This window comes from Cynoglossus semilaevis, chromosome 2 (assembly GCF_000523025.1).
Source record: "Cynoglossus semilaevis isolate Cse_v1.0 chromosome 2, Cse_v1.0, whole genome shotgun sequence".
Lineage (NCBI taxonomy): Eukaryota > Metazoa > Chordata > Actinopteri > Pleuronectiformes > Cynoglossidae > Cynoglossus > Cynoglossus semilaevis.
The window spans coordinates 15,293,837-15,320,841 of NC_024308.1; the positions used below are offsets into that span (position 1 = coordinate 15,293,837).

General features: G+C 38.6%; 1 protein-coding gene across 2 annotated transcripts; it reads right to left on the reverse strand.

The window, feature by feature from the left end:
• Window positions 1-1,509: 1,509 nt before the first annotated feature.
• On the reverse strand, window positions 1,510-22,842 carry rab6ba (RAB6B, member RAS oncogene family a). Of its 2 annotated transcripts, none has more exons than XM_008338595.3 (8): window positions 22,485-22,842; window positions 13,906-13,964; window positions 10,456-10,509; window positions 9,947-10,082; window positions 9,420-9,531; window positions 7,834-7,927; window positions 6,615-6,681; window positions 1,510-3,199 (listed from the first exon to the last, which is right to left on the reverse strand). In XM_008338595.3, the coding sequence occupies exons 1-8, from the start codon at window positions 22,552-22,554 to the stop codon at window positions 3,135-3,137; spliced, it is 657 nt and encodes a 218-aa protein (XP_008336817.1). In that variant the 5' UTR covers window positions 22,555-22,842; the 3' UTR covers window positions 1,510-3,134. The 2 variants fall into 2 exon arrangements, with proteins under 2 accessions (XP_008336817.1, XP_008336818.1); XM_008338596.3 differs by having other exon boundaries at window positions 9,947-10,052; window positions 22,485-22,841.
• Window positions 22,843-27,005: the final 4,163 nt, after the last annotated feature.

Consider the following 27,005-nt stretch of genomic DNA (forward strand, 5'->3'; position numbering starts at 1 on the left):
TCGTGAGCACGAGACACGTTTTTTAATTTTTTTTTCCCCATGTCCCTTTAGGGGCTCCGTAGTTTCATACCATAGGTATTCAACCTATAAAAAGCACCTAGTCTCCTGATGTTACGATGGCTCGTCCAAGTGCATGTGCTTAAATCAACAATTTCAGTGTGGGATCAATGTAGTTCAATCTAGTGTTTCTCAAATAGTGGGGCAGGCCCCCCTGGGGGACACACGCTGAAGTGCCGGAGGGGACGGAAGGGAGGTTAGGCGTGAGAGGCTTCGAATGGAACATGACATGCTGGACAGAAGTGTGCCGCTGCTGTAATGCCTGGAGGGGTCTGTCCCCTGGGGGGAAAACCACTAATCTAATCGAATGTTACATGAACATGTGAAGTAAGCCCTTCAGTAGCGTTCTCACTCCCTAAAGCCCAGTCTCAATATCACCACGACGGCTGACTCCAGACATCAACAGACTTACAGTTGCAAGTAGAGCACAAATAAAAACAGTGTTGGGAAAACAATTTGGCAACAGTGTTGTTTTTTTTACCAACTGGTCCACAATGTGGGCATGGTGGTGAGGATCAGCGAGATTAAGGAGGAACAGGAGATACAGGACAGAAATGCTCAATCATCTACACATGTAAAAAAAACAAAACAATATTACAGTGTGTGACATTCATACAGGTGCAGAAACCTTCGTCAAATACACAGGAGGAGAATGAGAATAATTAAACAGGTATGATAAATGGGTGTGGGATGTTGAGTAACTGAAACCAGAGTAAGGACTCAATCACCACCCTGACTGTTGCCAAAATCAGATAATACCACATAGACACAAACATGCTCATGGCTGAATTTCAAAACAACGATACGCGATAGATTTCCCTAGAAGTCCGAACATTCCTGAGTGTGTGCACGTGACTGATATAAACCAAAGTCTGTTCAAATAAAAAAACAGGAACTGAATTTCACCTCTCGGGCAATTCTCTGGAAATCTATTTATAGGTCATTTATAAACAGAATAAAATTATGATTTTAATTGGATTGCATTTGTTGTTATTTATAGAAATGATATATTTGAATCAAAAAATTAAATTTGATGGCTCGTAGAATTTTTCTTTCGATTTTTTTGAATAACTTTTTTTTTTTTTTTTTGATGTTTTGTCAGTTCTAGTCTTGGGAAATTTGAAGTTTCAAAAGCACTGTATCTGATTCACGTCATTCTCCCACAAGTCCTGTGGATTAAATACAAAACCTGTGACTGTGCCAACTGTAACTGCCATAAACAGAAACTGGCAGTTTGAAGCTTGTCAGACCAGACCTCATGCTGTACATGCCACTGCATGTTTAGACACCTGTCCATCCTCATGCATAATAACAACAATAACTGACATAATTGCAGGTTTTCTGTGACTACAATTCCTTGCATTTACCAGTGCAGTGATTTCACACCATCAATCTGGAGCGGATTTGTCCGACGCCGTCTTGGTGTTGGACGACAAATGAAGTGAGGACGGGTTTTGGTTTTCAGACATCTTTATTAACTATTTGTAGAAACATGCTGTATCTCTCAGTAAAGTGTAAACAAAGGGTCTGCTGCACAGAGCCGAGACAGAACCTACACCCTAATGGAACGGCCGCGGCCTCCATTCTACGACGCAGAACCTCCACCAGCTCCTCTTCCCTGAACTGAGCGCACACAAACGATTGTGTGTTGCATCACTTGGTCCATTATTCTCAACTTTAAGAACAAACACAGTCTTACAATCAATTCCATCAATTGTTTTATCTACAAAAACCCTGGAGTTTTTTGTTGTTGTTGTTGTTTAGCCAGTAACAACAATAGTTTCAATACCATTTCAATTTCTCTTCATTATTACTATTACTGTTATATTTACTCATTTCAAACTTGTTACATTTAAAATCACCTGTGATGTTTCATTCAACGTTTCCACAAAGTGCTGGTAATAAAACCAAAAAAATAATCATTTAAAAAAAAAAACACATTGCATAACGCCATTTTCAGTAGTCAGTTATCACCTGCAGCAAATGAACCTTCATCTAAAAAGGGAACAGTTTCTATGACAAACAGACAAGTGTTATATTTATATTAGTGACTGTGCAGATACGAGGACAGCTTCTCACAGCTTTATATGAACCTGAAGCCTACTGTACTGTACAAACTACATGTGCAAATCAGTCTTGAGACGAAAACAACGAAATCGGTTCACTCCGCCCCAATTTCTCAGAAACAAACACTGCGACTTCACTTTTCGGCGAACCCTGAAAAAAACGTTACAATCGTCTAGAGCCCGAAAATGGATGTGTGACACAAACATCAGTGAGATATTTCCAAATGAACTCCCGAGTTCAGTCCACACTTCAATATCAAACCAAGACATTTTTTTCTTTTCTTTTTTTTTTCATAAATATTGACAATACCTTGACGACACAAGCAAAACCCCTGACCTCACCTCTGCCTAAACCAGGCGTCCATTGAGCTTATACATCATCCAATTCCAAAAGGCAACAATATGATCGGAGCACTTGATGACAAATCGACACTGTGTGACACACTATAAAACGCTCAGTGTCCAATAAAGGAGTCGGTTAAGATGCAGAACACAAAGCAAAAAAACAAAAAAAAAAACACACCACGCTTTGTTTGTTATCACTGAGCGGGAACACAACTGTACGGTGACTGCTGGAACCGTTCATTAACAAAAACCCCTCAGAATGTGGTCCAGTTCAAACACCCAAACACACGTGTGTGTTGTTCAGTTGTTGACATTGATACCTACGCTCATAGATAGATACGTATTAGACACAACAGGTTATTGTACAATTGTTCATCTCGTATAATAATAGTCGTGGATCTCACCGTGGGCTCTGAGGAGTTACGGCGTGGGGTGGGAGGGGTCAAATTGACACATGTGAACATTAGGTGAGAAACTACGCTAAACATTTTGGCAGTATTTTTCAGAAAAAGTCAGATCTGAAATCATTACCTGTCAGTAGGCTACATTCTCTATGTACAAATTCACCGTCACATGAACCGATAGACAGCAATGTAAGAAGCGTGAGATGGAAATGACTAATGTAAAATTTTCTTTTTTTAGTTTTCCCATGACAGATGCTCATCATTAACAGGGACATCCTCCCTCAGTCGAGTGGGTGTCCTGCAGTTTGTCCAGCTTGATGTCAATCACTGGAAGAAAAATGTTAAGGAAAGGTCCGAACACTTATTATTAGTCACGTTCATGCGTTCAAAAGAATCAGAAAAAAAATAAAATAAAAGAGAAAAAAAAAAAGTTAATTTGGATATCGTAGTACCATTTCTTGACACTAGATGGCGCCACGTCCTATATTTGAATTTCTCAGAGCGGGCTTCCAAGATCAACAGGGTCAACATTAAGAGTGTACAACTTATAATTTCTGATACCAATAAGTACTGACCTGTGCATTAAAGTACTGGTAAAAGTTGACCTCCTGTTAGACAACACATCGATCTGAAGAACAGGGAATTACATATCCTTTCTAAACAGCCAGCCTGCCAATGAGATGACATCACAACATACACTACGTGTCATGCGAAAAATGCTACGAATCCATCATCACCTGTCATCCATCACCAAACCTCAGCCTCACACTGGATCAATTTGACGTACGAAAAAACAACAACAAACTGCACGTCTGACCGCTGCTGAGTCTGGAGGAAAAGGACGAGGAGTCGCAAGGTCAGCGCCTGTGTGAGGTACAGTCTGCTGCAGCGTTAATCAGGGCACGCTGTGAGGCAATTTCACGATGGAAAACGACAGAACCGTAGGCACAGTTCCAGTCAGAGACGGCTTCATCGTTCACCCACCGTTACCATAGAGATTTCCCCTGCTTTGTGCACCGAGGGTGTGTGTGGTGGAGCTGTGCCTGCGACTGTCAGTAATGAACCAGCAGCAGCAGGAGTTACTGTTGCTCCAGTAAAAGTCTATTTTTAGTTTAGTCGATTTAGTTTGGTGTCGTGTTTTAAAGTGATCGTCATATTAACTTTTTTTTCTTTTAAGAAAAGTAAGCTCATAAAAATCCTTTAAAAAAACGTATTATTTAGTTACTAGCTAGTTAGCCGTGGCTCGTTGGTTCGGGTTCAAATCCCGGACGAGCCCAATTTTAGGGCCAGTGGTGACTTGGTGGTTAAGGAAGTAGACTTGGGTCCGGCAGGTTTGAGGTTCAAGTCCAAGTTAACACAGAGGTGCTCTGAGCTTGGCACCGTCCACGTGCACCTCAGATTTGAACCCATCACCTCACTTTGGTGATGGGTTAACATTCCGTGGTGTTGCGTGTCACAATAACTATTTCTTGTCATATCAGACACACTCCTTATGTCCACTCAATATTAAACACTTGACACTCATCTTTACTGAAGGCTTGGAAGTGCAAACAAAGGGCAAAGCAAAACAGGGAAATAGAGTAAGACACCTCAGCTCTGCCATCTATTGGGCAAACGCGAGTACTGCAGGGAAAAGGCAAAATGACAGAAGTCTAATGATGATATAATTTAATATAAATTTGGGCAAGTAGGGTGGGCCAGATTATAAAGCCTAATGGGCCATAAACGGCCCCCGAGCTGTAGTTTGCTCCTCCCTGCTCTAGTCGATGTGTTAATAAACCAGGTTCAGAAAGCACGGCCCCCACAGTGTTTAACCAAGACAACCAAGATACACATGAAATCTCATACATCAACCTACCACTAGAGGGTGCCCAAGAACTAAAAAAAGGTACAAGTAACCTCAAAATTAATTTGGCCAGGACTTTTCTTTTTCAACTTAAAGTCTAATTTTAAACAGCAATGATGCCGACAGAGATATTCATGGTAATAAATAAAGACAACAGTGACAACAGTTTCAGGTCACGACCGTTTCCTGACGTTACAGGAACCAGTGAAGACAGTGAAAGGAGAGGGACTAATGAAGTAAAAGTGTCTCTGCTGTGCATTCCTGTGACCTGACTTGGCATAAAAACATTTTGTGACGGTAATTGTTTCACAGAGAACACTGAGCCCGTTCCCCTCCGGGGGTAAAACATTAAACATGCACTGCATTTGGGCAGTCATGTCAGTGACTCATAAGACGTTTCGAAAGGTTTTTAATGTTGTTTTCCAACATTTTTAGTCTGGACATTTTCCCAAAACTGTGCATTGGGGTATCGTGCAGAATGCAAATGGGGCGCTGGACATTTTCACCTGTCACCCGATGATAACTTTGAGATGGATAATGTTACAGCATGAGAGATACTACAGCAGACATCTGTAAAAATTCACACTACAGAGTTTCTCATATGCAAAAAGTAAACTTGTGAAAAACCCAAACTTTGGACTCTAGAAAATGAATTTTGACGGTGAAGCCTGAGAATTGCACTGCATTTAAAAGGACGATCAGGACCAAAGCTCCAGTGGTATTAATGAAACATTGTGTTGAAACATTGACAAGTATTTTCTTGATTGATCGAAAACGATAATCATAGGTGTTTCTTACTAGAAAAAAATATACGTTTTGCATACATTTGATCAAATTAGGAAAGAATTCAATAAATGAGAGATCGGCCCAATATTAGCATAATTGTGTAATATCTGTAAGAATTAGTTAGCGGTTTTTCCTCTGATAATAAAACACCAGATAACACAATGCCTCGGATTCGCCAAATGATGAAAAATAAACGTGCCCTGAAAAATAGTTTTGGGGAAAAACGGCTGTATATGAAAGTTAGTCACCAGATGGCAGCATTGCAGCTCATTTTTATCAATCTAGTTCAACAATCTGGGGATTGTATGCAGAATGATGGTGCCAGCAACTCAATACAGTGGTTTGTACTGATAAATAAATATTACTAGGCGCTCAAATAGTATTTCAATTCAGGGGATTGAGGGAGTGGGTGAAAAATCGTCTGTCCCCTAGGGGGAGCATGGCAGTAAAATAATTGAGAAATACTGCTTTAACCCATCTCTTAACTTAGCCACCATTGCCGAGCTATACTGTACGTATATCGGTATAGGTTGATATCGGAATCAGAAATTAAGATTAATTAATTAACAATGGGATCTGAGATTAAAAAAAAGGTGGTCACTTATCCTTTAGCTAGGGCTGACCAATAGCAGAGGGGTTGCTTGTGATGAAAGCAACGCATTCTAGAAACAGCTGAGTGATTATGAAACGACCCTGCTATAGTGACTGCTACGTTCCAAAAATGTGTATAATTTGCATTTTACCAACAGTGACCATGTTAGTTAGTTAGTTAAGCCATGTAGTTAAGTCAGGCTGTTTCCAACAGCACAGCAGACTGATGGATGGCTTCATGCTCAGCCTCCTCCTGTCTGCACAACAGAATCCTCAGCTAACACACACACTGTCTGCCTGCGTGAGTGCCCTACTGTCCACCTACACTCAGTAGGCACCAGTGCTGGGGAGCAGCGTCTTACACTGAAACACCAGATGACACAGACATGTGACACATTTAAATACTGCTGTAGGTCTTATTGGAGGAATTAAAAAGGCCGTTGTTCGTCTCTTATCAACATCTTATTGTTATTGATCTGTTTCCTCTGGGGTCCAACTCTTTGCATATTAAAAGGATACTTCCTTCTTTGCTGGTTTCCTGTACATTTTCCATCCCTGGAAGAGCAGCAGCCACACGTCGGAAAAGCTGCAGAGAAAGAGGGAAGTCCTTATTCCAACCATTTCAGAGCACAATGACAAGGCGTGGTAGAGGGAAGTCCTTATTCCAACCATTTCACAGCACATTGACAAGGCGTGGTAGATACATTAATGAAAAGTATGATAATTAGGCATTGTCTTCGGGTGTTCATTGTTACATGTTTTAATTAGGGATACTCAGGATCAGTACAATGTTAGTCAAAACATCAGGATCAAACATCGAACAAAACAACTACAGCCTGTCCGATCCGATACCTAAGCTGAATGCTTAGATATAGAGACACTATCACCTCACTGCACCTCACTCACATCACCACTGCATAGTAACTGAGACCCAACCTAAAACCTCAAATGACAAAAGATGACTTTGTTGATAAAACAAAGTCATCTCACCATAACTTAGTTTTAATAGGCAATTGTTTTCAGTCACACCTAAGGGCTTTAATCCTGCATTGCCATAAATCAGCGGATGGAACTGGCTGCAAGACTCTAGAGGCAAAAACTGTTTTGCAGGTTTCACACAAACAGCTTTTTCTGTCCTGAACTGAGGTAAACAATAGCCTCCTCTCTTTGTGCCGCTGCTGCAGTGTGAGACGGAGATGGCAGTACCAGCTGCAGGCAGATTTACTACAGTCGGCATTATTTTTACTCGTACTTTTTTCCCCCCACATACAGTACCAGGTAACGGTGAAGAAAATGATTACGAATTATTTGATTTCATATCACTACCCTGTTGAATGTAAAATTTTATTCAGTCTATTCAAATCTAGGGTTCATTTGGAACAGCTGCACGGGGGAGTCGTATCGAGGTTATTACTTACGTTGAAGTTATTAAAGAATAAAGTTCATTTTTTAAATTATAAATGTGATTTTTTTTTAAAGCAGCCTTGAAGGCAAACTATGTTCTTAATACACCGAAGAAGTGGTTGACAATTTTTTTTTACAGCGCCCCCTTTTGGTTCAACAGAGCAACAGTCACCCATCACCTATTACAGACAAATTTGAAATTGGGCCCACAACAGTACCACACTCAATTTTAAAAGAATCTCATCATTGAGGGTTGTGTACATCCACAAAGCTACAATAACGTGGTTTTAAATAGCAACAAATGTGTCCTATAATGCTATAATCACAGACTCACCTGTTTGACATTGTGTCCCGTCTTGGCGCTCGTCTCTATGAACATGACGTTTAGTTCTTTAGCCCTCTGCTCACCTTCTTCGATAGTGATTTGCCTGGAGACACGAGGAGATATTCTCAACATGACAGCAGATTCATGCTATTAATGATATTCCCATATGTTTACAACATGTATAAACAAATGTTTGTATTTGCAGAAATCTATAAAACCAAGGCCCATTACTTGTAGCTGTAGCTCTTGATGCTCCAGAGTGACCACAGCTGACTTAATTAGCTAACAACATAGAAAGATAAAGTACTCTGTCTTAGGAGAAATTTATAACTGCTAATTAGCACCTCATCCTAATAAACCTCCTGGCTCCTGCTGTGAAACAGAGGCGACGTCAGATATCCAACAATCCAAACAGAGAGATCTATGCCGTCCTCCGGGCTCCATATGCTCACATACTCCCTCACAGCCACCGGTTTCCTTCAGATGACTGCTTTATATCAGGCTGTCATTGCAGTAGCCATGATGTAACCAGTCTGCTGTGTTATTTTGTGTCTCTGTATACAAAAACAATAACCCCCCCCCTCCCGCCCCCACACACGCGCAGACCCCCGAACAAAACCTCCTGCATATGTACCAAAGCAGAAGAAAACCATCGTGACACCAAAGGGAAAATTTCTCTAAGAGAAGAGAAAACAGAGAGAGGTAAAAAGGCATTTAAAGAGAAAATCACCAACCGTGCCACTGTGGCTATTTTTGGATACCTGGATCTAAGCAACTTTAAAGAAAACCCAGGATAATTCATCATTATCAGGCAGGCAGTTGGCAGGGAAATTGCATAATAAATCCACTAGAAGTTGCATCTTGTGACAATCATGCACAGTCCTCCGACTTCTCCCGTTTTCTCTGTATGTATATGAATTTATATTTTATTGGGGTTAATTAGAGACTTAGTTAATAGCTCTAATAGATTTAGGGGAAAAATAACTTTTTTTCTTCTTCTTGCGGCTGCTCCCTTCAGGCGGCTCCACGGCAGATCACCTGCCTCCCCTACACCAACCACTTTCTTGTCACTCTCCACTACATTTACATTGATTGACAATGTGTTGTAATTGATTCGGAATGGATTCTGCACAGTCATTAAATTTTGAATGTCTTCAGTGACACAGATATCACAATGTATCGTGGATGCAATATCACAGATTGGCTGTATGGTGATATTATCGTTATTGTGGGAAAAATATCGTGATGGTATTGTAATGCGAGGTACCTTGCGATACCCAGCCGTAATATCAAGATATATACAGTCACACAGATAGATATTAGATAACTAGGTATATATCTGAATAGATATCTAGATATCGATACTGTCCATATCTAGTACTAAAAAGTACCTTAAATTTATCAATTAAATGAATTCCTTGGGAGGATTATTCCCGTAATTGTATAATCTTTAGTCTAGGTTATAGTTTTTTTCTCAAGCCACTATAGGATGACTCTCTTTTTTTGATCTTTGGTCATGTGGAATTGTGTTTACCATGTACAGTATAAGGTGAAATGTGGCACCAGGCTAATTTATTAAGCAGTTAATAACATACCTCTTATCGGCCAAATCGGTTTTATTGCCAACAAGCATAATGATGACATCACTTCCCCGCTCAGACCTGACATCCTCAATCCATTTTGAGGTCTGCTGGAATGAGTTAACATCTGTTGGAGAAAGGAAAAAAAATAAAAAGCAGACAACAGTGAAAAAACTGCTGGTAAATGTCATGTTGTTTTAACAGCTATAGTGGTATTTAATGAAGACTAATTTTACGGCGCTAGATGGCAGATTACAGTACACACATATACTGTACATGTGTGTGTATCAATATCAATATACTTGACCTGCAGTTGCAATACAATTTACATACAAGACAATTCCAATTTCATTGGATAAACATTGGGTTTATTTTTGTATTAATTGCACCTCAGCTTCTATAATTTCAATGACAAAAAATATATTTATTTATTGTTTATACATTTCCTAACTCGTTCCTAACAAAAAGAAAGGCTGGCTCACGTAATCATGTTTTAAAAAAAAATATAACCGCATAATGTAGCATTCGTCTCAAGCACTTACTAGTGACATCATAGACGACTACAGCCACAGTGGAGTCCCGTATGTAACTGGGAATGAGGCTCCGGAAGCGCTCTTGTCCGGCCGTGTCCCACAGCTGCAACCTGACCTGGGGTTTGGAGATAGGGAGTTGAGGGAGCTGAGATGATTCAGAAAGTCAGGAAGCCCCAAAATTGGAAGGCTCCCTTCACACACACTCAGACACCACAAACACAGACACAGATGTACAAACTGCACACAAAAAAAAAACCCAACACGGAATTCACACAGGTGTTGTTTATATGCCTTCTTGTGACACTGTCAAGGTCCTACAGCTGCAGGGAGACATTCCAGACAGTTTCCCCCTCGTCAATGCCGTCATGAACACTGCTTGGTTGAGTTTGAATGCATTACAGTGAGGGTGACCAGTACCGCACTACTGTTTTTTCTCCGATAGTAAAACTAAGTGCAACGTTGACACATATCACACATAGTTTTTGGTGACATTAAACACTTGTAACTGCAGCTCTTACCGTCCGGTCCTCCAAGTACATGGTTTTCGACAGAAAGTCAATTCCAATTGTGGCCTAGTGTTGGAAACAGAAGACATCACTGAATTAAAATATTGAAAAAAAAAACTCTAAAAGGGCTGTTGTTGATACTTAAATCCCACTTGCATGTAAATAATACACATAAATACATTTATTCTGGGTGTGTTTATGTATTTTATAATGGAAACCGTTAGCTTACTTTAGGGCGTGGGGTTAAATTCAGACAGAGTTTTTTTACTTAGAGTTGGCAATCATCAAGTGCATAATTCTGTCACTGGCAGCTCAGACTCACTGTTCATTCTATACCCAAATGTTTTTAATTTACTACAGGAATCCAACGAGTCCCCACTTGTTTACTTTCTCATGCCAAACACACGGTCTTCAGCTCCGCAGCTCGCCGTCGCATCAGTCGCCGAACGGGCAATCGTACAATTTTCAACAGCGTTACGAAATTGAAATTGTACGATGAAATGATGTGTGTTTGTAGACGTTACTTAATTTGGTTAAGACGGATAAACATGCCTCGGAGGAAAATACGAAGAGAGAGTTTGAAGACGGCGTTTCTCTGACCAAACGTGTATCGGCGTATCCATTTTCTCCCTGAAATGTGAGCGTTTGATTGACAGCTGGGCAAAGGCAAACACAGTTCTGCAGTGTGGCTTTTTTCTCAGGGTTTCCCCCCAGGTGTTTGGGATCTTGGCGTGAGCATGTGGCTCTGAATACAGATAATACAGATGTACCCAGTTGTAAGTGTCGACCTATGTAACCCTACCTGCAGCATGAGCCAGCTGGTGTTTGTACTAATAGGTCTGCCAGCTCCAAAGTCTAGAACTTTTATATACCTTTATGGGCCCAATGTTGTACATTCTATACATTCTAATTTATATACCTTTATGGGCCCAATGTTGAAAATACATTCTACTAAACAGCATTTTTAAAATGTGATTATTGGTGATGAATATTTTCTGCTGGTAAATATTCTGGTGTCATACTGTAATGATGTAGGACTACAATTCTTTCTTAGTAAAGCCTTGGAGAATTCTGTCAGCCATGCAGGCCATTTGGCTTAATCTGGGCATCAGTAACATGTTGCCTTGGCAGTGACCGCTACCACAGTGGATTTACCCAATAGAGGCCGACTGGAATTCAAGATGTCATTTACACTTTATGCTGACTTTAATCAAACTTTGTAAATATGAAGATATTTCATTAAAGACTTGAACGTATGTAAAGGTTATACAGTAAAAATGTGCAATAAAAAAGTAAAATCTCACATGCTGCAAACTGCAAACAGACAAGTGAAATTAAATAAAAAGCTTTTTACTCAAAAGTCTAAAAGAGTGAAATAAAAGGTATTTTTTTAATTATATTTCTATAATAAAAGGTGAATAAATAGTAAAAGCTTTCAAGTAGAATTCAGCAATTTCGATTACTACTATTTATTAACAAATGACACTATAAGAACAAAGCGGACACACTCCTCTTTGTAAATGTTTCACTCACGCGGAGTTTTACAAAAAGGAGCACAATTACAAAAAAAGCCAGTTTTAGGAAGTTCATTTTATTAACAAAAATGTTTTAAATATATATTTTTGCAAATATTTTAAATTAAAGCTGCACATTTTTTTAAGTAAAATTTTGTTTTATTTCTACAAAATGCTTGCTTCAATAAACTACCCATGTGGGCAGTGAGACACTGATGTACAGCAGGAAAACAAACACTGCACAGCTGGTTGTAGTGAAAAACCATTACGGGGTTTTAGGTCGCTGAATCGGCACGTTTTGATTATTTAAATGAGCTTAAAACAAAGAATGACTTGGTTATAACCCAAATATAAATAAAATATCCACTAAGAACACTTTCCACCTCATCTCTAATCAATTTCTATTTGTCCAAATCTGACTAAATGATGTTGAAACTATTTGAAAAGTTAAAATTTGATAAGAAACAAAGTTAAGTCATTCTTATGGATTTATTATGTTGGTGTAATTATAAATAACTATATTAAATGAAATAGATTAAATAATGGTATTGTATTAGGGCATATGCTTGTAATTGAGAATATCGTGACACCAATGGTCAATAAGTCTGATTTCGAAATACATATGCTTGTAATTGAATGATAGAATATTGTGACACCAGTGGTCAATAAGTCTGATTTCAAAATTAGTTTGATGTACACATAGTTCTGACACTTACAATGAGAGCTGCACCAAACACCGACATCTTTCAGCCCAGATGGCAGTCACAGCCTGGTGGTCATCGTGCCTAACTGACAGCTCCACCAGAGCGACGCGTCAGTCTGGAGCCTCTGGAGGAATCTCAGCCCTTTTAGCTTGCTAAGCTCGCTGTTTGGCAGTCATGATGTCTGCCTGTGATGGCTGGGTAGCTGCTTTATATGTTGAAGGCAGTCAATCAGCTTCACCTAATTCATTTCCTCCTACTGACTGACTAAATCCACTACCATGCTCTGTTTCATCCTTCCCGTTGTTGAACTCCATCTCTAAAATGCTAGCCTTACGTCAAAGGAGAGTAAAGGAACGATTCTGAAAGCTCAGCTCGACTCAGATGGAAACATTTATAAAGTCAGTTTATGCTGACCGACTTTATAAATATTAATATTAGGGTTTCGCACAGACGATGTGAGCTAACAATAGTTTTGAAGTGAAAATGAATTATTGTCATCGTGACACGGCACGCCCGTGCTGCAAAGAGCCTTGAGTCTATGATTGGAAAGTGAATGATGTTTTTAATTAATTGACATTACATTCAGAAGTATAGACACTGCACACCCAACATTAAAGGAACTGATTGCGGTTCAGGTCATGACCCAGATCACGAACCAAACTCTGCTACAACTTTATAAAAAACAATTCCTGTTTATACAAGCTTAGTGGTGTTCATTTACATGATTATGCCTCCAAATGCATAACAAATCATCAGGTAACAATGTAACCATCACCGTAAGGTGTGTTTTGCAAATGAGAAGATAGACAAAACCCTTTACTCCTGCTGTGGTAGGCAAACAAAACGGTTAGTAAAACATCAAATTAGGGATGTCCGATATTAACTTTTTGTCAATATCCGATCTGCCAATATTGGCCAAACCCTTAATTTCATGACAATACTGTACTGCACAATACAAATAATAGCTTCACTCTCACTTCAAAACTATTTTTAGGTCACATCATCTGGGCAAAAACCCATCAGGGTTTCCGATCACGATTCTTACTGATATTACATAATTAAGCTAATATCGGCAAACCAATAATATTGGTTTGCCGATATTATCGGACATCCCTACATTGAATGACTTGCCTAATGTGAACAAAATCAATGTCATTAAACAATGTTAAAAAACTGGTCAACACCCACACAAAGGTCTATTTCTTAAAACATTTCTTTCACCTACATCTCGAGGGAACTCTTACCTGATACGTGTTGTCAAAGCTGTCATACATGAACCGAGTGATCAGGGATGTTTTACCAACTGCAAGAAAGAAAAAGAATAATTTAAGAGACAAGATTCTTCTCGGATGTAGATCGAGAAGTATCATAAAACCCAGCAGGAGATTGTTTCTAATAGTTTCCCCCGGGGCTGTCACGGCTCACACAGCTCATTAACGTGTCGTAAGTGACTATGGGTCAGCAGTGCACAACAGATTTGGATGCAATTACAGAAAGTTCAGTGGGAGAAAGCCGGCACTTAGTTGTCCTGTTTTGAAATGATGAAAATGGAAATGAGATCTAAAGAATAATCAAATAAAAGAGGGAATTTAAACATTGATCAAAACTGTTTCCTGTTTTGATGAAAAGTTGACTGTTCCAGGATCAATATATCGATAATGCACAAATTTTCAACTGATATACAATAGTTGAACCTTCACACAAAATAAGACACATGTCAAAACATGGCTGGTTATCAATATCCATCAAGAAGCAAACAGAACTGGTTTAGTACTGAGTAGTTGTTATCAAAGCTGCCTTACACACAGACGGTCCAGGGTTCAAGGTACTACTGTAATTCTCTTCTACTTGGTCTTCTTATCAAATCCTTCCATCAACTTCACACTTCAGAATTCTGGTGCATGCATTTATCAAAAACACCCTCCATTCACCACATCAATCCTGTCCTGCCACAGCATTACTGGCTTCCTGTCAAGGTTCTCAAACAAGACCGTCAATAAACGTGAACCTCGATGTGTCAACCTAGTTCATATCTCTGATCTCTGATCCTCGTCCAATGTACACGTCATTGTCTCTTGTCTCACCAACAAAGCAGTCCAATGTACACGTCATTGTCTCTTGTGTCAGTCTCACCAACAAAGCGGCTCTATTAATTTTATACTTAATTGCTTTAATGACTGTGACGTCCTTTGGATAAATATAACAGTTAATCGAACCATTTCAACAATCACGTGGGATGTTTGAATCATATTTGCCTGAATGTATAATGAGACCTGGGGTAAAACTCAACTCTAAAGTGCTGTAATCAAGATGAAAAGTACCTACTATCCTGATTAGACTTACACTAATTGCAAACTCTTGGCCATTTCCTACTTCATTCTATTTCATTTTTGTAACGTTTGACATGGCGATACCAATTGTATTTATCTAAAATAAAATACATTTTTAGGCAAAACACAAATGCTGCATTATTTAGTTTAATACTGAAGTTTTTGGAAACAAATATTCAACTATAAATATATAGTTGAATAGAGAGATCGGACCGAGAAAAACATCAGGTTGTGTATACACCCCCTTTTTAAGGAAGGACAGCAGAGATATGGAGAACATACAGACCTATGGGAGGCATGTTGACTCTTGAATGCGCACTTATTCAGAGACACAGCAGCTGACAAACACAGCACACTAGGAGAATGTCCAACACCAGATGGTCCTTTAAATCATCCCTTCAGTCTTGGCTAACAAAGCACACAGTCATGACAAATATAAAAATAAACTCCAAACTAGAAAAATATGAAAAACACAGAATTTGCATTGCGGTTTTAGTTCCATGACCTGTTTATAATCCTAATTTTAGGAACCTGCTGATGCACACATCAACTTCTGTTACGATTAAAAGTACAGTTATAGGGATACAAGAAGCAACAGGATGATTTGGAGATTTAGCCATTGCAACTAAGTGTAGATCAGGCGTCACCAACGTGGTGCCCTGGTGGACTACCTAAGGCACCTGCAGGTTATGTTCTAAAAATAAAACTAGTCAACAAGAGGGTCAGAAATTGTACTGTTACTGTGCTTTTTGAACCAGTTACACAATAAGTGCCCTTGAAGAAGCTCTCGACCCCTAGTGTAATTTATATTAGCAATGTCAGATGTGAATTACACCTGGATGCATTTTCCTCCAGACACAAGAACCCAAGAGACCTAGACCTCTGATTGGAACCATTATACACCCTATATGTTCCAGGAAAACCACAGGAAACCATTGTTGGGCTGTTGAGTCTAATCTGCTGTGGCCACATACTGATTCCTTCACACAGGGAAGATAAGAAGATAAAATATATCAACATTTAAGAGTAAGTATCACATTTTTTCCGTCATTTAGATTAAGCCATAGGCCAAGGATTGAATAACAGGTTAAAACTTATCACTGACGCAGTTGCATTGACATTGATTTTACTGACTATTTAACAGCACCTGTAGATTTGCATAATGACCTCCAACCAGGAAACATTTACAATATCTCTGAATAATAGATGAAGGTGCTTTCAAATTCAACGAAGGCTGAGTTCCCACCACACACGCAAGGCACTTGTAAAACCAACAAAGCCCTTATGCAGTCTAATGAGGCATTTGACATTAGTAAAACCAGCAGTGGGGTACCTACACAACACATGCAAGAGCACAACCACCGATGCGTGAGACTGGATTTGAAATGCAGAGTATGACCTGTGGTGTACGTGGCTGCCTTAGGAGAAGAGATAGAAGTCATATGTCAGCTGTTTGAAGGCCACAGGGCTCAAAAGAGAGAGACCAACTTGATGTTTTTACATTTAAATTAGATTCCGTTCACACAAGGCAAAGGGCAGCCGAAGGTTTGACAAAATGAAAACAAAATCCTCTCAGGAAAACAGAAAGGACTAGCGCTTTCATTTTTCTTCTTCTTCTGCCTTCCAGACATACAGTATTATGTACCACTTCACATCTTATCAGATCTACACACGTCTTGTGTTTTCGGTTTGCAGTGAAAGGGGTCAACAAAACAAATTTATGAATTAGATTACAAATACAGTACATAAGACCAAATCTCATTATTGGAACCAGGAACAGATGTAGGGTGTCTACCACAGTTTGGGGCCACATTTCTTCTGCCTCTTTAGGACAGTAAATACATAACACCAATTGAAATAAAACCATAAAATACCATGTACTGACAACGTTATTAGTAAGACTAATCGGATTGACCATTTCCTACTTCTTCATGCTTCTGTGTGACAAGCAGTAATGCTGTTTTTTTCGGTGTGTATTACAGGTACATCTTTTTATTTTAAAATCTGAAGTTCTGCCCATAAGTCTAGGAGGGCAACAATGTGCAGGTGTTTAAAAATATCCACTGTGACTACATGGGAAATGATGAACAACTGCCTCATGCTTACACAACACATTTGTGTCTAAGGCACACTTCTCTGTATGTTGCCTCTCTGCCAAAACTACATAAGGGACCTCTACGTTAAGTATTGGTATTCTTGCTGAGGTTTTTTCAGTATGTATAAAGCTACCGTTATTAATGTTTTTACTAATGTATAACCAACCTGTTTTTTTCTTCTGACAACACCATTTTTACTAGATATTTGAGTAAGTCTCTCAAAACATGGTGTTACATAGTTCATGTGACAAAACGTAAAAACAAAAGGTCATCCTAGTAGGTCTGCAAATTAGTAATTAATATCTAACTCATAAAACAGTGTATATTTTCAATAATTATTTTCCCCCCAAATGGAAATGGTATATCTTATTTACCATACAACGTTCAAATATTTTACCAAATGAAACATAATGAAAAAAATTATTATTAAAAATTATTAAACTATTGTTACCAGCCATAATAGTAAGTACCTGCTTTACGGCTTTTTCTGATAGCGTCCAAATTATAGCGAAAAGCTATGTCATCAGCTGCTTCTCTAACCATCACAGCTGAGTCAACTTCTATTACAAAATAATTTTGAATTATGAGGACATTGTGGTTTTTGGTTTTCTGTTGCAATGTGTAAAATCCTGTTGCGATCTGCCTGTAGTAACTCTGAGTCACTCTGTTTAATTGGACCTGTTGCCACACATTTAAGTAGCTAAGTATTTCCACATACGCATCTTTATCTCAATGATTATACAAAATGAGCGGAAGTTACTGAGGCACATACTTTAGGTTATAAGATTCCTTCCATCGACACCCAGAATTAGAATTGAGAACTTAACTTTTTCATACCTCACACTCCCAGATTATGCATACAAGGTTAAGTTTTATTAGCCTTATGAATCTATACCACATTGACTATAATAAGTTGAAAGATTATTTCAGAGGTCCATCCATCCATTCACTGTGGATGGGCTGGAGCCAATTCCAGCTATCTATAGGTAAGAGCGTGGTACACCCTGGCCAGTTTCACACTCCATCGCAGGGTCACATACAGAGACATATATCCATTCACCTTGACATTCATACTTATGGTCAATCTAGAGTAGGGGTCAACAACCTTTTTGAAACTGAGAGCTACTTCAAAGGCACTTAATACAAAGAGCTACTTGTTTGATACTTCCTGATGTTATACAAATTAGTTCTGGGACACGCAATAGTGGACACTCTTCTTACCACCATCATTGCACCCATTTGAATATCATTGCCAGTGTAACTGATTCAAAAAGCACAGGAACAGTACGATGTTTGACACTCTTGTTGACTAGTTACATCTGTAGAACGTTCTACCAACATTTTCCACCGTGTGGCCCTATTTGAGCAGTATCTAACTCAAATATTTCCAGTGACAGGTGCATAACCACAGGGCGACGTGCCTAATTATCTACAATACATCCATGAGTTGAAGCTGTACAAAAATAGCACACCATTAGTCAATTTCATTAGTCAACAGTTTGTGTTCACATGAGCATAAATGTAGTAGCGAACATTTTTTGTGCTGACGAGAATCTTTTTGTCCACAAAACTACATCAAAGAGCAAATCCACTAAACAGAGCAGATTCCTTTAAGTGACAGTGGGAAATCTGAATAGTATTAGATTAAAACCTCTGTCTATAAAGCTGTGTTCACTAATGTATATACCAACAACTACAACACAAGTTTGAAGTATATTTGATCAAATCAAATAAAAGGCCACTAATATTTCACATGCGTTTTGTAAAGCATAAAACTCGACCTTTTACTGGATGAGGAACTATCTTTATAATTACATTTTGAGTAAAATTAATAGAAGATAAGCCAGCTGTGGTCTGCTGAATACACTACACTCCATTATATTATGTTTGTCTAGAATATTCTCCTGTGGCTAGAGAGGTAATATTATAAAAATGGTGAATAGTAATGCCTTCCATCAAGACCAAAAGTCATTCTGTGGTTTCTATATATAAGATAGATCTTAATTATTTATGTTCAAGGGTTAGAGCACTAGGGAAATGGAGAGGCATCAATGTGTTACATAACAAAGGTTACAGGCAACAAACTGACAGATCATGTTTGAAAAATGTGTAGAATATCATCGTCATTATCATCACCTTTGTCTAAATGTTTTTTCCTGAGTCATTTCATACTGATTAACTTGGCCACGATAATTCAGCATCGCTTCGATTTGTAGGTGAAATATATACAAATGTAACGCATGAGCAAGTGTAACGACTGATCGATAATAAATGGTAAGGTTCTTATAATGATTAATGTGGTTTCATTTTGGTTGTGTACGCCTTAACAACTAGGGCGTACACAAGCTAGATTTGAACAGGGCAAAAGTTATTAAAATTAAAGATTGTTGCCCTACTAAGGTAACAAACAAACTAAATATCAGTTGAGACGTTCTATTGTTCTATTGAGTACTGTCAGGTTATGACATCTGTCATGAAAGACAAGTAAGAGGTTCAGATTTGCTTCCAGAGGATCGCTGGTTTGAACCCGTGTTCGACATATACATACAATCAATTTAAATGGAATTATTTGAAAAGTTAAACTTCTTTATCGTCATTTTTACCCAAAATGGGACTTTTGGTCCTGGGTGTAATTAGCGACTTCTACTTTTAAGACTGCTAAGTACAACAAGAACTTCTAGACTCATCTCTCCTAGGATCAGGCACGTCAGAGAACTTATGGAGGCCTGTAGTGGCTAAGGAAAGAATAAAACAGACGTGGCTATCTCTAACCATCTGTTATTATCAGTGAAGCAACAAACTGAGAGAGAGCAAGAGCCCTGGTGGTTTAATTAATACTGAACGTGAAAAATAGGTTACACACAATACAAACAATATCCTAAAATGGTCCAGAAGTTGGCAACTGGACTGGCTCGGTTTCTCGAAAATGTTCCAAGGCCAATCCAGTTGCCAACGTCTGAACTTCTTTAAAATGATTTGGACGACCGAGAACCTACACAGAATATAAACAATACAAATGAGTGGTTTCAGGAAATGACCTCGCTCAGACAATATTTTTTAAAATTATATTATTTATGTCCTTAATTATTATGTTGCCTCTGTGTTGGTGTAGGTGAGTGACATAGGTACTTATGTATAGAATGTGAGTTCCGGCTAACAGTGAAAATCGAGTAATGTCGCACCGTGGGAACGGAACTCAAGAACATGTGGTATGAAGTAGCACCGGCCCACCTCTATGTCATTATTGCAAATGTTTAAAATTTTCAGCGGACACCCAATAAAAGCCTACCATTACCAATACTATACCCTAAATAATAACCATCTTTAACTTCCTCAAATGTCTGAGGTTTTTACAGCCCAGAGTTTAACAACTCATAGGGTTCATGTCTTTAACTCAGGGGCAATCTCTGCTGAAGTTGGCTTTCTTGTTGTGTCCTGCTGCAGCTGCTTAAAACAATCCCAGCAAAAAAACATAAATCTAAAGCATATTGATGATGACTTGCTGGCAAATTTTGCCAGCATTTTCTAAACAGCACTCATACTTGATATAATTCTTTGCTGGGTAATAAATAAAACTGGATAAACTGGATTATGTCAAGCAAGAGCAAGTACATTTAAAAAAATAATAATAATTAAAATTATAGATGTAATTCTATTTTAAGATGCTTATCACTAGGGCAAATGTAAGGAGCATACAAGTACTGAGTCAGCCAGTATAATGTATATAACATAAAATGTATATAATAAGATTATATCAGATTATATGAGTAAATATATATTTACAGTTTTCAATATAGGTAGATCACCTTAGCCTGGTCATTTGAAAAGTAGCTCACAAGACAAAAATAAAATGTGGACACCCCTGCCCTGGGGTAATTTTCTCTTCTGCGTTTCACCCCCACAATCCAGTCCAGTGACAACTACAGTTCTTTGACAACTAGCCCAGTTACAGATAAGGTAGGTGTAATCTACCTTTTAATGTTGCAAATGCAATTGTAGGAATTTTATCTTTTAAAATGGGAGGTTGTGTAACAACAGTGGTGGCTCAGCACCATGCTGGGAACAATAAGGTTTTAAGGTTTAAGTTTATTGATCCCACATTGGGGAAATGGTTGAGTTGCAGCAGCACAGGGGGCAGAGGCAAAGACTGTACGGACAATGCATCACAGCCAGAAGTCTTGATGAACCAATAGTACAGAGGAATTGCTAATTTCCAAATCTAAATCAATCCTTTTTTTTATTTTACTGCAGCAGCACACCCATGCATGGCCCAACACATTATTACAGCATTCAGAGGATGCCTTGCATTCCTGTGAAACATAATCTCTGCGTTCTCTCTTTTGGAATGACATGTTTCACTCCCACCCTTCATATTATTTATTATTTTATTTGAGCAACGTTTATTGAATATATTTGCGGATAAACAACCTATTCATCAAAAATGTTTGATTGGTTTTAATGAACACATAATCAATTAAGTTACTGGAGGTGTTTTTTGCAAAAGACAGTATGTCATTTTAAAGTTTTCAGGTAAGCATTAAAGATTAGGAAACTCAATAGCGCATTTCATTTTGTTCCCAAAGGGCTTCTCACTGTCTGAGTCTATTTGCCACCACTGTATACTCTGGTATTAAATTACTTATCACAAATAACACCGACATCCGAGTTCTAAGAATGAGTATCAGATACTGAATATTGTTCAAATACGCTGCAGGCCTGAGGCAATGCAATGATCCTGACGCGAGGCAGGCAGATTGCAACAATAGCAGGGCAGAGCCACACTACCGAACAAGTTAGCTGTCATTGCCACTGACAACCTGGGTGTGTCTGGAGTCAACACAGAAATATTTACTAGCCTCTCATCATCATCATCATCATCATCATCGTCGTCGTCGTCGTCATCATCCAGAATCAGTGCTTGATCCATCCTCACGCACGCATTCTGCCTCATTCACCAGACGTTGTCACTGCTCCTTTCTTTAAAAGCTAACCAGTGATGTTCTACAGTGTTTAACAAAAGTAAAGAGTCGGTGGAGGTACGGTATTAGGGAGTATTTGTGATTTCAGAGTTAAACTTCTAAGAAGGTTGCAATAACAAAAAAGAATATTTTATTAATAGTAATAATTATAATAATAATAACGTCCCTTTCTCCGCTTTCTCGCCGTCAAATTAAACATGCTACGCATTAAAATTACACAGTAGTTATTTCTTAACATAAAATAACAACACAGGAAGCAACACTACAGCAGCCACCTACAACGTCTCTCGAGTCAAATTAACTTGCTGACTGGGCAGTTTGTAGCAGGTGCAACGGGTTCAACTTGACTTGCGACTCCCATGAAACACGAACTTGTTCTTTTGGATGCTATAATATAATTACAAATGCGAGTCCTTACCGCTTTGCTCTCCTAGGAAGACCAGTTTAAATTTTCTTAAAGGGTTCCCAAAGTCAGCGCTCACGGACATTTTGTTGAAATAGAGAAAGGAGAGGTGGAGAGAGAAGGAGAGCGACTCTGGTCACCGGAGGAGAGCCTGGTCCGAGCAGACACTTGTTCGTGTTGTTCCCTCTTTAGTTCGGTGTTGGTCGGTTGAGGACCCTACTGCTGTCACTGCTGGATAGATGGAAAAGGCGGTGACGGCTGCTCCACTTAAAGCCCTCTTCCTCTCTAACACTCTCTCTTACTCCGAGATGTGAGCACACTGCTGTTCCTGCTGCGCCGGTGCTTTACGCTTGGTATGATTTGCGCATGCGCATCTCGACGGAACGGACAGAGCTGACATAAAATGACGTCACACGCGTTCAAAGACTTAAAAGATACTTTTTTAAAATGTTTTTTTACTAACCTTACTCTCATTTTTATCATAAAGACTATTCACGTCCTCTTTAATAATTTATGCTGATTATTCTTCAATATATTTGCACTTAAAGGTGATAAATGCAGGATTCGCCTGTTAAGTAACGTTATCAAGTATAATAGAATCATTCAAATTCAAAAAACTTACTTTTAATGTTCTATAGAAAGTACGTTAAATGGTCCCGTATTAATTTGGCACCTTGCTGTTTTGTTTGTTTTTAATTTCTTTGGCTTAGAACGTTAGGTATTTTTGGCACCTAATTAAACTCTTTCAGTTACTACAAAGATGGCTTAGACACATCTGTATGCATTTCTTGTCTGTAATGAAAACCCTCAGAGGACATTAGCTTAGGTTGTTCCAATTAAATTTTTTAATTTGTGTTTTTGCTGACACCGAAAACTGCCACAGACACTTCTTTAGCTTGGTTTTCAATAAATACTGTATAATATTGACGGAAAGGCAGCGTTATGTAGGTGACGCACAAAATGTTCCCTTCCTTCTCATTCATAGTAGGCTTTTTCAAATTAAAGAAAATAAGTAATTCCTTATTAAACAATAATAAAAACCTCATCTCATGCTTTCCAGCAAATGAATTGTCACTTGAACTAAGTGGCATTACTTCTGTTTTAATAAGCAAATTAACAAACACAATACTGGTTTAATATCCCTCATCAAATGTGACTGTGAAGTGTAAACGCCTCATTAATCCACTGTGCCGTTGAACAGAGAACAGACATTAGCATATGGAATGCTGGGGTGCGTCTTCAGCTGTAAACTGCTTGTATTGCAACCAAACAAACCCTACAGTCAGCCTTGCTCCTAATTTCATCCATAATGCGAAAATACCTCCAAACTGCTGACATTGTTTACCTACTTAAATGAACTACCCATGAGACGCTGAACTGCAGTACAGTAAAACTGGCTGGAAGCTGTGCAGCTGGTTGTGGTCAAAAGCTGTTACTGAGAATCAAGTCTTGGGTATTTTTTCGAGCTCTAGTACTAGTATTCTGAGGTATGAAGCCCAATATCAATACTGGGATTGATATCGCTGCATCTCTTTATTGAACCCAACTTGAGCCAACATAAAAGTACTGTAGTTTTAAAATTGTGTATAAATAACATATTGGGAAGATTTATCGACGCCTGTTGTTTTAACTGTAGCATCACATTTTGAATTTGTACTCACAGCACCATCCAACTATGTCCTGTGACCATGCTAATGTCTGTAGAATTTCACATACTGTAATGTTCAGAAATGAATCACCGTCAGCCTAGTGTTGATATACTTGGATGTCACATTATTGACTTAAATCTTTCATTTTAATAAATGCAAGGTAAGTTCCAGATCCTACCAACGTGCCACATCTTGTCCCCCCCCAAAAAGGTTCCTGCTCCAGCCAGGGATAAACAAGGTTGAATGATGAAGGTTGTAGGATCCTGGTAGCTACTAATGAGCCTTTGTGGTCTGTACCTATGGTACAATGAGTATGTAGAGTCAACCCCTTCTTGAGGAGAAGTGGCCCGAGCCTTACTGAAGATCTCTTTAATAAATAAGGTCATTAAAAAAAGAAAGAGTCCTTGGAGAGTTCAAGGAGAATCTGGATCTGTAATCAAACAGGGTGCTTGAGGCCGAGGCAGGACCGTTTAAGCTGAAGTGAAGTATTGGGATGTAAAACAGTCCTTTTGACAACCACAGCTTCAGATAATGATTCAGTCTGAACACACGGACTTCAAGGATTAGTATCAATTGGCATTGAGTGTCATTACGAAGCCGTAAATTTAGAGTTAGTTGGAATTGCGGTCCTTGAGTGCATTGGATTCTTGTACGAAGCACGGCAGGACAACTTGCTGTACAGATATTTAGTTACAGAGTATTTTCGTCGTAGCAGATGGATACCAGGCTTTTTCTTTCTACGAAAATGTGGAGAATCGTGGTTGCATCAATTGGATTGGAAAAGAGAAAGCATGGCAAAAAACCTTTGGAACCACTATGCTAGAGCAAGCCCCCTAGAGGCTGATTTGGTTAGAGGTTGGTTTTTTTTTATACCAAATTCACTGTATTTCCTCCAGTTCTTGGTGTTTTTCTTTGTCTAACACTGAGTTTAAGCCATATAATATAAAGTATATTCACCAATTAGCTGACTCCTTAGTGGCTATAATTTCATTTTCAAAAACAGAAAACATACTGTTTGCACTAATGTCTAAGGATTGCGACTGTAGAATAAAACTTAATAACAACAGACCGACCAAATTAACTGGTTGTATTAATTTATTAGCTTTATTAGCAAACATATCAACTACACCGTCAAAAGCATATGTATGGTTAAATAAAATTCAGAGTAACAGTCTGAATGCTAGATAATAGTAATTCCATTAGCAGTGAATTTAAAAATTGATATACATATATATGATATTACTGAAAAAAAATTATGAAGTTATCATAGCAGTCTCCGTGTTGGAGACAAAAATCTATAAAAATAAACTTAAATATTAAGCTGTACAGATATTTAGTTACAGAGTAAGTCCATTGTAGCAGATGGAGACCAGGAACGTCTCCCACCTCCTTGGAACAGCGACACAAAAGGGAAAAAATGTGTTGTTTTGTCATTGGTTAATGCATTGCCTAAGTTTCAAATACATGTAGAGTGTTGTGAGGTACCATTTCAGAGAGACATCACAGCTTCTTATGGAGAAATGTGCCTGCAGACAATCATGTCAGTGTAGGCCTGTCTGGGCTTCCTCAGACTGATAACACACCGTGGTCCCAAAAAAATATTGACACCACAACAGAACTTTAGGGGGGTGGGTGGCTTTCAACAGCACAGACTCTCAGCACCTTCACAGTAGTCCCTCAGGCCTTTTCTCCAGACTGTACTCCTGGGTCCGCTGCACCTTCCATCCAAGCATCATTAGCAGAAAGATGCCCATGACCTTATAGCCCACCTGCATCCCTAAGTACCTGCAGGAGTCAAACGGATAAATGTTGTTACCGTGGGCAATGGGGTTCCTCGTCATATATAGTCACATAATATATAAATGGGTTGAGGTAAAAAAAAAACTTCTGGTCAACTTTAATATTCTATGATTTGATTTGAATATTCAGTCAATGTAAGTCAAACAGTAATACCGTATCATCATTAAATATTCAAAGATTTTATTCTGTTAGCATCAGAGTCTGAATGACCTGTTGTTTTGAAACATTGACAGATTATCGTTTAATGAAGAAAGTAAAGGGATATGACTGGATTCTTTTTGGATGAAGTCAATTAGTAAAACTGAAGTACATTTTTTCACTGTGGCCCCGTACCAAATGACCTACGGACCAGCACCAGTCCCCGAACCAGGGGTTGGGGATCCCGACTTTAAATATTGTATATATTGTACATATAGCTGTGGCAATGGTGTCCATGAAAACTTTTTAAATAATATTTGTAGATCATTTCAACTTCCACAGGAATCAAAAGAGTCACGGTTTTTACGACGTGCCCCAGAAGGAATGATAATGTAGAGGTTTCAGTCACAGCTGTAGCTCATTTTTATTTGATCGACAGTGTTTAAAGTTTATAATTGCAAAGCTCTCCTATAATGCCATGGTGAACTGGCAGAGCTAAATTCCTTTATATTTAACAGGGTGATAACGATTCCATCAGTATTCTGTACTTCAGTAGATTTCTACCTTGCACGCACATTTCATTTTGTCTTTTCTAAACACACACAGTGTGACAGTTAATCTGTTTTCTTACCGGTTCCTCAACATGTCGTTGTCATAGTAACCACAGCTAGAATTCTTTTTGCACACTTGTTTCCACCAGATACATGACGTGTCTATGGCCTTGCCAAATAAAGCAGGGGCAGGAAGCCAGGCTGAGAGGCAAAGGGCAACAAGAAGGAGAAAAACATTGAATTCGTCAAATGTTAAACAGATTTATAACATTATGTAATTCAAATAGATCATATATATATTTGAGAACAGTTGAATACCAATTAGATTTTAATATTCTTTAGTGTTTAGTTATAGTAACACTGAAAAGTGATGCAAAAAATAATATGAGTGACATTTT